This window comes from Meles meles, chromosome 4, assembly GCF_922984935.1.
Source record: "Meles meles chromosome 4, mMelMel3.1 paternal haplotype, whole genome shotgun sequence".
NCBI lineage: Eukaryota > Metazoa > Chordata > Mammalia > Carnivora > Mustelidae > Meles > Meles meles.
The window spans coordinates 33,146,767-33,161,908 of NC_060069.1; the positions used below are offsets into that span (position 1 = coordinate 33,146,767).

General features: G+C 44.5%; 1 protein-coding gene across 3 annotated transcripts in view; it reads right to left on the reverse strand.

Annotated features, from left to right (window-relative positions):
* Window positions 1-5,923: 5,923 nt before the first annotated feature.
* The window catches only part of STAC (SH3 and cysteine rich domain), a 146,667-nt gene continuing 137,448 nt past the window's right edge, over window positions 5,924-15,142 (reverse strand). For 2 of the 3 annotated variants that reach the window (XM_046001454.1, XM_046001453.1), the window contains exon 11: window positions 5,924-8,142. In XM_046001454.1, coding sequence (XP_045857410.1) covers window positions 8,044-8,142 — 99 coding nt within the window. In that variant the 3' untranslated portion in view covers window positions 5,924-8,043. Of the gene's footprint in view, window positions 8,143-14,409; window positions 14,457-15,142 lie in introns of all 3 variants that reach the window. The other variant, XM_046001455.1, reaches the window with a different exon arrangement.

Consider the following 15,142-nt stretch of genomic DNA (forward strand, 5'->3'; position numbering starts at 1 on the left):
AATCTGTATCACAGGATAATATTAATTAAATCTGAGAATGTGTGTGTGTTGTGTGTGTGTGTGTGTGTGTGTGTACATGCACACACTCTTGGATGCACTCTTACTGGCCAAACTAAGCCATCTTTTTTACTTTTCTCATCCCCAGAGGTTAGTTCGGTCTGTTACTATCCAGGAAAGGCAATAATAGCTTCCCACACTGGTTGAGTGTTACTACCTTCCCATTGCATTTTTCCTATTCTCTTTGGTTGCTTTTTCTGAGTTTTGGTAGCTCTGTCTTTGTTCCTGATCTGTGTTGCAGGCTTTGGTCCCCCTTGGCCATGTTCTTAAGGTGCAACAACGACATTCAGTTAGATTCCCCCATCCTTTCTCCACCTTCCCCAGTGGCAGTGCGATGTCGTATGTTTCCTATGGGTGCTGAAACAGGTGATGCAAGCTTAGAGGCTTAAACAATACAAAATTATTATTTTACAGCTGAAAGGCCTCAGCAGGTCTTATTGGAGTAGGGCCCAATGGCTCTTTTCTTTAAGTTCAAGGAGGCTCAGTGGGGGTCCAGCTTGCAGACTCCAGGAGCAAGAGTAAAGTCTCACAGCGATCAGGATCTACTTTTTCTAAAAGTCAGGTTAATATCAATCTGTTGTTACTTCAGCTCATTCCTGAAGGTCTCATACTCTTAGGGCTTGTAAAGAATTTCTTTCCTCTGCCAACACAGATCTTGCCCGCAGAATTCTGAGAAATATAGCCTACAAGGCTCTCCTCCTTTGCTTGTGAGCCTTTAGTTCCTGCTGCTGCTCCATGCCCACCCTACAGAGTGCTCCAACTGGAATCTTATCTGTTCTAGCTGGTTCCCTTCTGGCCAAGTCCTGGTGCACTCACTGATCCAACACCCTTTGCACAGAGTACATGATACTCCTTGGATGGCTGTTTCTCCTGGGTTCAAGGTAACATTTCCTGGTCCCCAGAGCCCACCGTTTTCTTTATTTCCAGCACTGGCTTAAAAGGACTTGCCTTGAACTGCTTCATTGTGTTGAATTTTATGGTTTTAATATCACATGTCCGTAAGAGTTACGGATTCTATAAAACCGATTTCTGAATACTTAAGATTTTACCTTTTCTTTCCTGTGATGGAAAGAGGAAAAAGCAACTACAGCACTACGGCAAGTGGTTTTGTTGTCTCTCTGTAGCAGGAAGACTCCTGTGAAGTTCATCATGTATAGAGTAGGAATCTGGCCCGAATCACAGGACTCGTGATTAAAAAAAAAAAAAAAAAAAAAAAAAATCCTTGTTTCCCCATGATTTAAAAAAAAAAAATCCTTGTTTCCCCTGTTGTGAAGAAGTCTCTATTGTGTTCCCATTTTGAAGACGTTTTAAACTTTATTATTCTCTGAAATATTTTTCCTAAGGTCCTAGACATCAAGATTGAGGTGGGATGGATGAGGTTTTACCTGATGGCTTTCTCTCCTTGGGGCATTTCTCTGGAGATGAGATCAAGAAGGTAAATGCTCTTTGGGACAAGAGATGGCATAGATGAATAAGCAGCCTCCTCCTTCTATTACCACACCCTGTGCTCACCCAACCCTCCTCCCTCCTCCTCACCAGCTCCCCTCTCTCCCACCCAATCTCCTACTAACTGCTAATATTGCACAAACGTGCTACACTAGAGCCTGAAGGGAGCACGCTGCTGGAGACATACTAAAACGTTAAAAAGAACTGGCTCACTTTTATAATATATTGCTTCACCTGAGAAAATTAGTAAAAGAAAATCTTATTTAGAATAGTGTTGGGAGGTCTTCAGGGAAAGCTGTCATGCCCTACGCTCCTCATCAGTCGCAGCCCCAACAGGAAGAGCCAGAATCTTGCACCTGGTTACTACCATAATATCCCAGCAAGAGGAAGGCTTCCTCCTACCCTGGCAACAATGGCTCAGCCAATGAGAGATCGTCATGATGATAGACAATCAATGAAAAGCCACTATACTCAGAACTCCCAGTTTCCTCCAATGGACTTTTTGTTTATTAGAGCCCCCCCCACCTTCCTCTGTAAAAGAGCAGTCGTGTGTGTGTGTGTGTGTGTGCGTGCGCGCACGCTGTAGCTTGTTTGTCTGGGGTTGCAATTCTCTGCTGTTTCTAAATAAATCCATTTTTGATGGTAAAATAACTGGCAGTTTTACTCTTTAAGGTTAACCCGACTTATCTCCGCAAATGTCCTTCTCCTTCATCATCCATAAATTCTAGTGGAACTAAGAGTGCTTCAGGTATTGGTAAGTTATAAAAGAGAGGGCTGAAAAGCAGCTTTAGCATTTTCAGTCTAAAATCGCCTTTCAGAAAGCCAGGATGTTTTTGGCGTGAGAGGTTTGAACTTTTGTAGACCCTGGTCCTGATAGAAGCAGCATAGTTGCAGCATATTCTTGTGGTTCACTGTTCTTCCTCTATTGTAGCACTAATTATACTTTTTCAGTATTACTTGTTTGACGACAGTCATTCCCGGTAGACTCCAACAAGTATTTGTTGAGTCCACTGCAAATGACTGAAGAAACATGCATATTTGAAACCAGCAGCTTGCGACTCACCACGTTGGGATTTAGACTCCTAGGTATGAATACATTTCATCAGTTTATGAGGTGATTCCACCCTTCCCGGTCCCGTGGGTGGCACACACTGGAGATGTTATGAGGTCTTAGCCCAATAATGATTGCTGATTACACTTTAATTTTCTTTTTTCTCGCAAAACTCTCTGATCCAATATTAAAGTTTTTCAAGAATATTTTTGGAACCTCTTTACTTAAAAGTGGGTCCTTTACAGTTTACTCCAGGGAGTTAAAGAGAATATTTACTTAAGAGCTGACTTTAGTGACTCAACCTACGTGTAAAAGGGGAAGCTGTGGTGAAGAGCATTTCCTCCCTCCAAGGGCTGGCACCAAACAAGCAACTGGAGGTCTTTGCAAGATGTCTCTTGTTTCAGTCTACTGTCGCTTGCTCTTGACTTCCTTGTCTTTGAGAGAGCATATTAGTAAATATAAACACAGATGACCTGAACACTTTAAGTGTTTATTTAGTAGGTACATATTAAACTTTATATACTGCACATGTGACTTCTCTTTTTTATCAGTATCCATTGGACATTTCTAAAGATCACTCATGTATTAGAGCACAAAATGCCAATTGATTTCCTCAAAGCAGAAACCCTGTGGATCATATTTTCTGACCACAATGCATAACTAATCACACACACACTAAATAAAAATCTAAGAGAAAAAAATCAAAGCTCTAATTACAAAGTATTTAGAAATGAATGAAAATGGGAACACTTTCATATGGTCAGACCTGAACTCAGAGGAAAAGTCATAACCTTGGGTGATTTTTTTTTTTTAACCTTAGTAAAGAATGAAAGTAAACTAAGCAAACACTTTTTAGGAAACTTGTTTAAAAGGAGAAGATAAGGGAAAATACTGCCATAATAAAAACAGATGGGGTCTAGTGTAACCTGAGAACCTGAGTCAATGAGGCCAGTGGAGGAAATCTAAAGAGGAACCACCCATTTTTCTTGGAAATAGGTATTGTACTTTCCCAGGGTATATTTTCAGGATTTCAGTACACCCTAACTTCCATGAAAACAGGAAAGATGTTCAACAGCTGTTTAAACTTGATGGTGAGATGATAAAAAAGTCTGCTACTTTTTCATTTTTAAAAAGGAGCTATAAAGTAAATTGCTATTATCTTGTTAATGTTTTGAGGTACAGTTAATTACATTTCCATTACCCAAGGGAAGATTGAGGACTATTTATAACTCTTTATTGGAAGCTAAGAAAAAAACACATGCTCTAAGGGTCAAAAACATCAGGTGTTCTACAAAACACACAACAGAATAACAACTCAGCAAAATCTAAGAGACTGTTTTCAAGATATCATTAAACCAGTTTTAATTTTTTTTTTTTGTCCAAGTTGTTAGTAAGGATTTTTGTTTTGTGTTAAAGCTGTGGAACACACCTGCTCGCTTGGTTTCCTGGGGAGGCTATTTTGGGCAATGCTGAACTTTCTTTTACTCCCAGTTTTATATCAGCCTACGCCCTGCTGGTCAGTACTTGCTGAAGCCATTAGAGCATGAGAAAGCTGATCTTCTTCCTGAGCTTTTCACCCCTTAGGGACACAGATCCCACTTTCTCCTACTCCCTAAATACTGATTCCAGAGTAGATTGTCTTTCAGCCTCCATTTTTACTATGGTTATGCACTTTTGTCCTTTTCAGTATTTCCTGGATATCTTAGTGAGATATAGGAATAGAGAGAAGGTATTAGATGGATCCAATACTATATAAGAATTCTCTACCACCGCATTTTCCAAACTATGTGCCTTGGAATAGTCTAGTTAACCTAATAGGTGTTCCATGGATCTAAATCCCCTTTTATAGGGATGCCTGGGTGCCTGGGTGGCTCAGCCGGTTAAGCATCTGCCTTTGGCTCAAGTCACTATCCCAGGGTCATGGAATCAAGTCCTGCATTGGGCTTCTTGCTCAGCAGGGAGCTGGCTTCTCCCTCTGCCTCTCTCTCTGTCTCTGACAAATAAAAGTCTTAAAAAAAAAATAAATCCCCTTTCACAGGTTTACTGTGAAAATTCAGAAATTAAAGTCTATGGGAAGTCCCGAGTAAAGAAGCCTGGTTTAATTTATTTAAACCTAAGCTATTTGAGCACAGAACTCTTTTTTTTCATAGCTGGCTGGGTCTGGTTCTAGGCCAAGGCCAACCAGTAGGTTTCCTTCCTGAAGTAGGTACTCCTTGGAGTACCCAGTGACCTGGACCGGCTTTTGGACCTTCATGCTGCTTTTTGACCTTTTAGCAGTATTTGGCACCAGACTGTTTACATGTACTATGATCTTCCCACTGATTTTATTTTTCTTCCTTTAAGAAAAAGAACATTAGTTCTAATAAGCGCCTACCACGTACCATCTCACTGGTTGTTTTAAAAATATAACCCAGATGCTGGAGTCTTCTTCTCAATGGGAGTGTGTGTGTATGTGTGTTTGGTGTGTAGAGGTGAGGAGGAAGGTGGCTGTGAAATCAACCCTACTAGCAGTCAGTTGAACATCTACACATGGGCTCTCTTTGCAGCCCATGGCCCACACTAAATGTGTCTCGGTTGTCTGCTAGTGATGGGGTAAAACAAGTTGTATTCTTTACCTCCTGAGAGCCTGAGGAAGCTTTAATCAGTTCTTCACTTCAAATTCATCTTGATAGAATCCAAGTCCTACAGTACTGCTGGTGGGGCACAGGGCAGAACGTTGTCCCTGGTTCAGTTAAATATGTGCCCTCCCTTAGCTGCAGGCAGGGGCAGGAGGTGAGGGGGCACCAGGCTGTTTTCTCACACTATGCAGAATATCCCCTCTGGCCTCCCTTTTTTTTTCTTCATATTAGCACCTCTCCATCCCTGCCCCCTCTCTAGAATCTGTCTCCCCTTCATCTCATCCCCGTTCCCGAACTCTGGGTCTTCTCCCAGCCATTTTGTGAGTCTTGGAAACCTTCAGGACTTTGGTAGGTCACAGCTGTCCTTGTTCTTGCCATTTCTGCAGACAGGTAGGAGGAGGATAAGTGCTGTGGGTCCTCAAGTTTGTGTGTGTGTGTGTGTGTGTGTGTGTGTGTGAGAGTGTGAATATCCACGGCAACCTGCACTGAGGACCAGCCTTGTCTCTGCTATCTGCATGACCTAAGATCTTTCAGGAATGCTGGCTATCTTGCATTGGGAGGGCTCACTGTCCACCAACACTTGATGTATGTCAAAAATTTTGGGTCTCATTGTGCAGAGGTGTGTTTTTTCCTCCTTCCTAATATTGGCTCAAATTGTGAGTTCCTGCTCATGACATGTTTCTGTAAAACAAATCACTCCAAAACTTAGTGACTTAAAAACCACCAAATCATATTTATTTTGTTTGTAAAACTATCACTTGGGCAGGCCCAGCAGGGACGGCTGCTGTTCTGTGATGTCCAGGATCCCAGCTGCAGACACACGTGGTCTGTCCATTGCGCCTCTCCCCCATGGTGGTCTCAGAGTAGGTGGCTCAGGGTTCCAAGGGCTAGTGTTCCCAGAGAGCAAGGCAGAAGCTGCAAGGACTTCTTTGGCCTAGCCTCAGATGTCATGCAGTATGACTTCTGCTGTATCTTATTGGCCATATAAGACCAGTACTGATTCAATGTGGGAGTGGGCTATACAAAGGTGAGACTATTAGGATGCAGGGACCACCTTGCTGGCTGGCTACAGCAGCCCCCTTCTATTCAGTTTCCAAAGGCAAACGGATTTTTTAATGCAAGTTAAATTTGTCTAGGATCTGACACCACTATACCCAAAGGCTTCCAGGGATATGCACCAGAAAGAAGAGATCAGGACACACGTTTTCTATGCTCCTTCCAGCCACTGTGTTGTCTTTATTCAATGGAGTACTGAATTAGAGGCAGAGAGGGTTTGTCCTCTGGCATTCCATTTTAGAGAATGGCAGCCATAGTATCCGTCCTGGCTCTTGGAGAACCCACCTTGGCTGTGTACACTCAGTTTTTCAGGTTGTACCGAGAGGGAGGAAATTCTGGATGCTGGCTTTAAGATGATAGTCAGGCATCCAGACCGCTGGGAAACCAGCAGCTCCCTCTCTCAGCTCCCACCATCATGCTGACCAGTAACAAAAGAAATAAGTGGAGACTACGAATACTAGGGTGTGGGAAATAATGCTTACATGCTTAAGATACACCCACTTAGCTCTTTTAAAAACCAACTGTTCTAATGCTTTTATTGCAATGCTTTTAAGTGGAGCGGACATTGATTCCAAGGTCATTGTGAATTGACGTTTAACCATATTAATAAGTAATCGGATGCAAGTTTGACTGCTAGGAGGAGGCTTGCGGGGGAAGGCATCACAGTGTACCGAATGCTTGTAAACATTAGTACAAGTATAGAGTAAGAGAGACTCCCCTACTGATGCTAAATTGGACCCACGTTCCTCTACTTTCTGAGGGATGAAACACTAAGGATTCGTTTCCATGTTATGTCTGCTAGGGTATAATAGACTGCCCTAAAGAAGAATGGATTCTGATTTGGCTACTTGTCTCAAGATGATATTGGTTCTCCTCCATGTTTCTGCTTCTTTGCAAGGTGGGCTCAGCCTTCAAAAGGGGGTCCTCCAGGATGGCCTGACGGAAAATGCTGCCCCCAGTACCGAGGACATGAAATGAAATGGGCTCATTGCTGAGACTTTTTGCCCCATTCTCTTCCCCAGGTTCACCTCCGCAGAGAATGCTTTCCTAACCGAAGGGGTTGCATAATCTGCAGCAAATCGGGCTCTCTGCCCCACCTGACTCCCACTTTGCTCTCTGTATCTGTGCCTTGTGTCCTTCTCTGTCACCTCTGCCAGTAACCGAACAGCAGCAGGGATTGCCCACTGGTCACCTTTGGGCAGATCAGGTCTCAGTGGCTAGTGCCACTAGCTCAGCCCTCCCAACTCACAGCACCCCCAGGACTCCATCGGAGGACAGAAGAGACAGTGCAATCACAAAGCGAGGGGGGCTGTGGGGAGCCCTGGCATGTCGGGAACTGGGGACCAGGACTTCCTAATGCTCTGCAGAGAGACCGCAAATGCAATGGTGTGGAGGGGCCAGTGCTGGGGACGCATGTCTGGAACCAGAATCACACTCGGCCGTGAGGATCCCAGCCTCGCACTGGGCCCACACTGCAGGCCGGAACACCCTCCAGCAGGCTAACTTACATCACATGGACGGGGACGAGGTGAATCCTCAGGGACAGCTGTGGCTGCCACCCTGCCTCGGCCGCCGCCTGCTTGGCGCTCAGCTCCCCACCTTGGGCAGCCTTGCCCTCACCTTGGGCAGCCTGGCAATGCTGTGAGATGTACCCTCTGTCTGTGGCTGACACCCCAGGCTCAGACCCATGAGTCTTGTCTCACTGTTTCCCAGGGGGGAGGGTGGGTCAGTGTGGCAGCTCCTCTGCGTGGACACAGTGGGAGACGAGGCATCGCAGCAGAGCTCGGCCACTGCCAAAGCAGGAGGGGCCAGCAATCAGATGTTTTCTAGGACATCCAGGGGGACAAGGCCTCTCTTCTTTCCACTGAGGACTCTGATAAAGCCATCTTGCTCCTCTTCGGAAGTCACGCAGATCTGAATGCCAAGGAAGGAGAAACATCAAAGTGTCAACAAGGAATAAATTAGGAGCTGCTTGAATCACGGTGGACTGAGGCCAGGAGCACCAAGTTGGAAAAGGGAGTGCAGTTTCAAATAGGGGGGTGTTGAAAGGGGGGAGACTGGCTCTGTAAGGAAAAGGTTGAATAAATATTAGGCAGAACCTGGGTTTGGAAATAGGCCTAGGTGCTGAATGTTTTCTGAGTTTTAGGAATGAAGTTTTAGAAATGAGGATCAATAAAATGGGATTTTTCAGATTTTGTTCTCCTGAAGTGTCACTGTGAGGACAGAACGATATAATGCTCACAAGAGAACCTAGCATGTGGCAGCAATGAGTCCTCAATACTTTATTTTAAAGATACAGACTAATAGCTACCATTCAGCAGGCTCCTGTCATGTGTTTGGAAATGTATACATATGACAACAGGAAGTCAAAGGAAGCTATTCCATTCCTGGCTCCTAGCAAAGCAAACAGATGCTAACACCTCCCCTCGCCCACCTGTGTGGGACTGAACAAGAAAGTGGTTAAAAATTTGTTTGTATGCCCTCGTCATCATCACTGCTATTTACCACTGAAAGGCTGAAGGGTGGAGAGAGTCAGAGGGAAATAAGAAGTTTTTGCAAAGTGCTGTGAGTTTCACCCACCTGACCTGCTTAGATGCGTGGTAGATTATATCTTAGGTTAGAGTCCCTAGAAACAGAGCCTGAGGTGTGAATCCTTGTGAAGTGGCTTGTTGAGGGCGTGCTCTCAGGAGGTGGGAAGTGAGGGAAGCAGGGGGGCGGAAGGAGCTGAGCAAGGGTGAGGACTCAGCTGGAGGTGAGCCTCAGGCTGATCCCACAGGGAGCTCTGGAGTATGAAGTGGGCCAAGGAGTGGTCCCACCTTGAGGCAACGGGTCTGGCTTCTTGGGCCCCTTGTCAGTCATTGGCCACTGGCTGACTTGGGTGTGAGAGGTGTGACCTGTCAAGTGAGGCAACTCTTGGTCCTCAGAAGGGCAGTAGCTGGATAAGGGACAGCTGTGCGTTGTCCATCAACATAGCAACCAGGAGATGGGTGCACCCACCTAGTGAAGGGGTTGGGAAAGGAGCTGGGCTTCATTTGTGACTCCCAGCGCTTAGGACATACAAGGGACTGGTTTCTAGTTCAAGTTTCAGAAACCTAACTCTATGATAAACTTGACTGGAAAGAAGCTCAGATGGGGAAGTAAAGAGGAGTTGATCTGTAAGAACAGAAGATGTGGTGACTGTTTCCTGAAGGTCAGAGGTGAGCTGTGAGAAAGAAAGGCCATGTTAGATCCTGCTAGAACATGAGGGGCAAAGTGGCTGCCAAAGGGAAAGTGAACCACCTGATTTTCAAAAGCTAAGACCTGTCATTACCCATGCCAGAAACACCACAGACAAGGGACCCTCGTGATGGGCAGGGAGTATATGTCTTAAAAAGAACCCATCAAAATGCCTTGAGAGCACGATTTACCTTCAAAACAGTGACAAAGACGGAATTTTCTTCATTGTTGAAGAACAAGAAATGTGCCTGAAATTCAACAACTCTTACTGTTAGACCAACCAATCCACATCAGTGAAAAACTTTAAACCTGCTCCCTTGTGCAGATTTGTTCTAGATGCTTATTTAAAAATGTCCAGTTGAAATATTTAAATAAAGAAATGAACATGAAAACAGTTTGCGGACTTATATACACACAGATGTTGTATCATGTTGATGTCAAATATGGAGAACACTGGGCAAGAAATCGGAAAATGGAAATTCTGGCCAGAGTTCAGAGCCTTACGCCATTAGCCCAAGTCATAAAACAAGCAAACAAAATAATGACTGCAGTCTGGAGTCTCCATTAGTTTTTTTGGGGTCATTTTCACAGTTTTCCTGATTTACATTAGTAGTAAATTTCAGTCTCTCTAGCAAAAGGCCACTGACAGTTCAGATGCATGCCCGTATATACCCCAAACCTTTATCTTCCCTTTTTCTCTCTCAAGATTTCAGTGTGGAAGAGAAACAGTGCTTGGTAGAGGCCATGGAAGAGTTGTTTGAAGGTGTCTCAAAAATAGGAGGCCAAGATGCACAAATGTTTTTACTTTGTTGCATGTACTTATCTCTTCTGCACCTCCTAGTTGGCATCCCTCCAGTGATTTGATTTGGGGAGACCTTCCAAAGGGCGAGGAGTTCTGTACCCACCATGCACTGCTTGGACAGTCTCCGGGGCAGACAATGGGGAAGATGAGGAAGCTAAAGGAAGTCGAAAAGGATGAATACAAAGGATTGAAAATAGGTTTCAGCAGCTTGTACTCTTCCTAGAAATGAAGGGTCTAGGATTTAAATTTCTGATGGTACAAATACATAGCTCTCCAGGCTTGAGAACCTGCCATTTTAGGAAGCGATAAAAAGGTTGGAAACATTTCTTTTCAAGATGAAGTGGAAAGATGAGCCCAGAAGCTTATGGGTAGAGAAGGGTGGGAGGTGAGGGAGAGGCAGAGGAACTCCTTTGCTTCGCAGGGCCACAAATAGGGTGACCAACTTGTCTTGGTTTGCCTGGGACGTTCTCAGTCTTTGCACTGAAAAGTCCCACATCCAAGGAAATTCCTCAGCCCCAGATAAAGTAGACAGTTGATTATGCCAGGAAATGTTTTACTGGCCAGGCCATGTGAGAGATACTTCCAAGTGTCTGAGGACCCTTGATTCCCTACTTTCTGTATTCATTCATTCATTCATTCATTCACTCACTCATTTTCCAAGTTTTTATTGAGAGGCCACTATGTGCTAGCTACCACTCCAGAAGCTGGGAAAAAAAGGCAGATACCTGCTTTCATGAAGCTTATTGGGCAGAACTGGAAGGAGAGACATTTCACGAGTAATTACATGTGTGATGAGTGCAAGGGCCTTGTGTGTTTTAATCTGCGATTATTTAGTAAACTGACAATATAAGTCATTAACAGTTTTGAATGAATGAACTCATGACGAAAAGGGTCCCTTTGCTGACCTTCTGACCTATCTCTTTGACTGAAAGTGGGGCAGTGGCCAACCACTGAAAACATCACTAGCAAGAATTAATTCAATTAGGATTCACGTGAGTCGTGGGAGTTACACATGGACAAGAGAACAAAAATCACGGTTCTGCCAAATGGGAAAAATGCAGAGATGACTACTGGTACCAACCAACAGTTGGGTGTTAAGAGGATTTTCAGTAGAGGAAGGAGATGTCCAAATTTATATAAACAGGTTTTTTCCTCTCCTGTCCTCTCTTCTCCCTTCTTCTCCTCTTGTTACCTGATATCCTTTTTCCCTCTCTCCCTCCCTCGTTCCCTCTCTTCCTTCCTTCCTCTCTCCCTCCCATTCTCTTGCCAGCCAGACTTCTGAAGACGGGACTATTTCCTTCCCACTGCTGACAAATCCTGGCCTGTCCATTCTGCTTGCTGACAGCATTGCCGACTGCCTGGTGGACACCAGGTGTGCATCAGGGATGGTCTGGGCATCTCAGTACCGAGGTGAGTACAGCATGTACAGAGCACTAGCACCCACCATACTCAACACAGCATCTCCAGTAGCCTAGTGCTTACTTAGACATGCAGCCCGGATACTGCCAGCCCCTGGGCATCACGCAGACTTTGCATTCTTTAATTATTATTATTATTTTTTTTGAGAGATGAGGGAGCATGCATGCACTTGTGGGTATTGGGGGGAAGGGAGCAACAGAGGGAGAGAGAGATTCCTCACTGAGTGTGGAGCTCTACGAGGGCTCCAATCCCAGGACACTGAGATTGTGACCTGAGATGAAACCAAGAATCAGCTACTCAACTGATTGAGTCATTCAGCCATCCCACTTAGTGTTTGTTTCTAATGATAACCCCATTCACCCAGGTTTTTTGCTCTGGTTTCTGTGTTTATGGCTTTACCACTCTCCTCCTCTCACTCCCCCTTCTCCTATGGGAGTAGACTAGATTTTTCCCCATTCTTGTCTCTCCTTGATATCTTGTTGTTGACCCACTCCCTAGCCCTCTTCTTCTTCTCCTATGTTGTCTTTAATTCTGCTCCCTGCCAGTTAAGTGCCCCTCTTGGCTCAGTCCCTTCATGGTCTTGCCTGGCTTAAGTCCTACAATCTAACTTTGAGAGAGCACTTTGGGGAGCACATCTACTCATAACATCTAAGGTTTCCCTGGCCTTGCCTCTAAACTCATTAACATCCAACTGGGCTGCAACTTAAAACAGATGAGCAGTCATTTAATTTGAAAGGATTTCTTGCCTGGCGCTCTGGACTCAGTCTTCCCTCAAAATACCTATGAGAAGATAGGGAGTAGAGGGTAGAATGTCCTGAGCACTGGGATTGGCAGCCATCTGGAGGCTGACAGGCACTTCTCTACAACCACTGAGTTGTAGAGAACTCAGTTGATGCCTTAAGCAAGTTGTACTGTTGGATTTAGGATGAATATTCAAGGCTGAAAGATAGCTCCTCCTCCAAGGTCTGCCCTGGCCACAGAGATTCTGCAACTGCCCTGAGCAGAAAGCTGGGCAGCCACTTCTCTCTTACTACTATGGGCTCTACTTCCTAATGTGGTCAAAATACATCTTTTCCTTCTCCTAATTAATGCCTCTCTTTCTACATTTATTGATCCATTTACTGGAGTGGTCCTCCAAGAAGGGAAATGACAGGAAGTAGGGGCACATTAGGCACCAGTGTCTCCTGGGAGGTGAGACTTCATCAGATAAAACAGTGGGTGGGAATGGAGACAGAAGGACCACGGGATCCTGCATGAAGGAAGAGGTAGCTTTGCACGTGTTCCAGAGCTGAGAATGTTGGGGAAAAAAGCAATGGCAGTAGAAAATCCTAACTTGACTCTGTAGACCAACACTGGATAAAGGCCTCTTAGATAACAGAAGTTAGTGTAAGAACCATGCATAATTACCTGCTCCCCCAGCTGAGGATACCTGAAAACCCGTGAGTGAGCGCTGAGTTGGACCAACTCTGGTCCACTCATCTTTCAGCTGGGAACCCTCCACTCTGCACCAGTTACTCCTTGTTCTAGGATAAGTAAATCATTTCCATCAGACACTGTTTGTTAATGTCAATGGTTCTCCCATGCAGCAGAGCCCTGACTTTTGTTCTGTTGTCCCTCCCTACCCTACATGACTTGGGTGAATCCTAATTGTCCGAATCTGTTTTGATTCTCCTTGTTACTGATTCCCATGGGACCGGGTTCTAGCTAATGAAACAGCATGGGGAGTTCTGAGGTACTGTGTTTTCCTCTTAAAAGAGATACATTAAGAAGAAAATTTCTTTCTTCATCTGGAAGGGATTCTTGGGGTGGCTGCAGCCATCTGTGACCACTAGAAAACGTGGCTAGTATTTCAAGGATGGCAGAGAATCAGGGTGGAAGAATCTAGATTCCTGACCATGGAATTAAGCTGTTGAATTATGAATCCCAGAACTTCTCTGTATCCAGACCTCTCGTTATGTGAGTAAAATCCACCTTATGAGGTTGACTCAATTTGAGTAACCTGAGATGTGTAATAGCTTCTGCTGTTGTAACAAATTACCACAAACTCAGTGCCTTTAAACAAACCAATTTATTACATTAGATTTATGTAGGTCTGATGTCTGGTGGGCTTGGCTAGTTTTCTCTGCTCTGGGATTCGTAAGGCCAAAATCAATGAGTCAACAGGGCTTATTCTTTCCCCCTCCTTTCTTACTTCTTTTTCTCTAAGAGAGGATTAGTTCCAGGCTCATTTTTGCTGTTGAATCCAGTTCCTTGAGGTTGTAGGACTGAAGTCCAGTCCTGGTTTCCTTGCTGAGTCAAGGATCATCCTCAGCTTCTAGAGGCTGCCTGCAGTCCTTGTCTTGTGGTCCCTTCCTGTACCTTGAGATCCAGTAAGTGTAGGTTGAGTCCTTCTCACATTTAATCTCTATCTGACCTACCCTTCTTCCCTCTTTGACTCCAGCTGGATATATCTCACTGCTTTTAAGGGCTCAAATTGGAAGGCCTTGCACACAAGGTCCTTGCAATTGATTGGAGCTAGCCAGCCCACACAATCTAGGACATCTCCCTATCACAAGGCCCATAATCTTAATCAAAATGTAAAGTCCCTTTTGCATGAAATCTGGATTAGTGCCCTATGGTTTCTATAACAAATTATCACTAAATTGATGGCTTAACATGACACAAAGTTATCTTGCAGTTTGGGAAATCAGAAGTCCTTAAATGTGAAGATGAAGGCTCGGCTGCAAGAGAATCTGTTTCCTTACCTTCAGCTTCTAAGAGGCATTCCCTGGCTCCTGGATCCTTCCTCCATCTGCAAGGTTAACAGCATAGCATCTTCAAATCTCTCTCTCTCTCTTTCTGACTTCAGCTTCTATCCTCACATTTACTTCTCTGACTCTGGCCCTCTTGTCTTCCTGTTCTAAGGAACTGTGATGACACTGGGCTCACCTGGATAATCCAGAATAATTTCCTATCTCACCATCCTTGACTCCACCACATCTGCAGAGTCCTTCTTGCCATGTGAGGTAACACATTCAGTTTTGGGGATTAGAACGTGGGGCTGTTGTTCTGCCTACCACAAGGTGAAAAGATCAAAACTATTACTATCAAACATTAAAAAAATACTGTAGGAAATACATGCATATGTCTGAAAGAATAAGTTATTCTTGAATGCCACGGGTTGAAGGAAGACTCAGCCTTGATGTTTTAAGGAGAGAATCTCCAGGTGGAGAGAGGATGTGAAGAGAGGCAAAGTAAACATTCTGTGGGCAGAAGGGGGCTGATCGAGAGGAAAACACTACAGGCAATGCACATTCAGTTCAATCTATGTTAGAAGCAGTGGTAGACTGGATTGAAACTTCAGAATATTAAAGGAATTGGGGCACTATCTGAAAATGTTCTCTCAGGAGGAAGTGGAGAGTGATGGAGTGGAACTCAATCAAGAGGTTAAAACTATAGGGGGTCATGGGGGAAGGGAGGAAAAATAAAACAAGACAA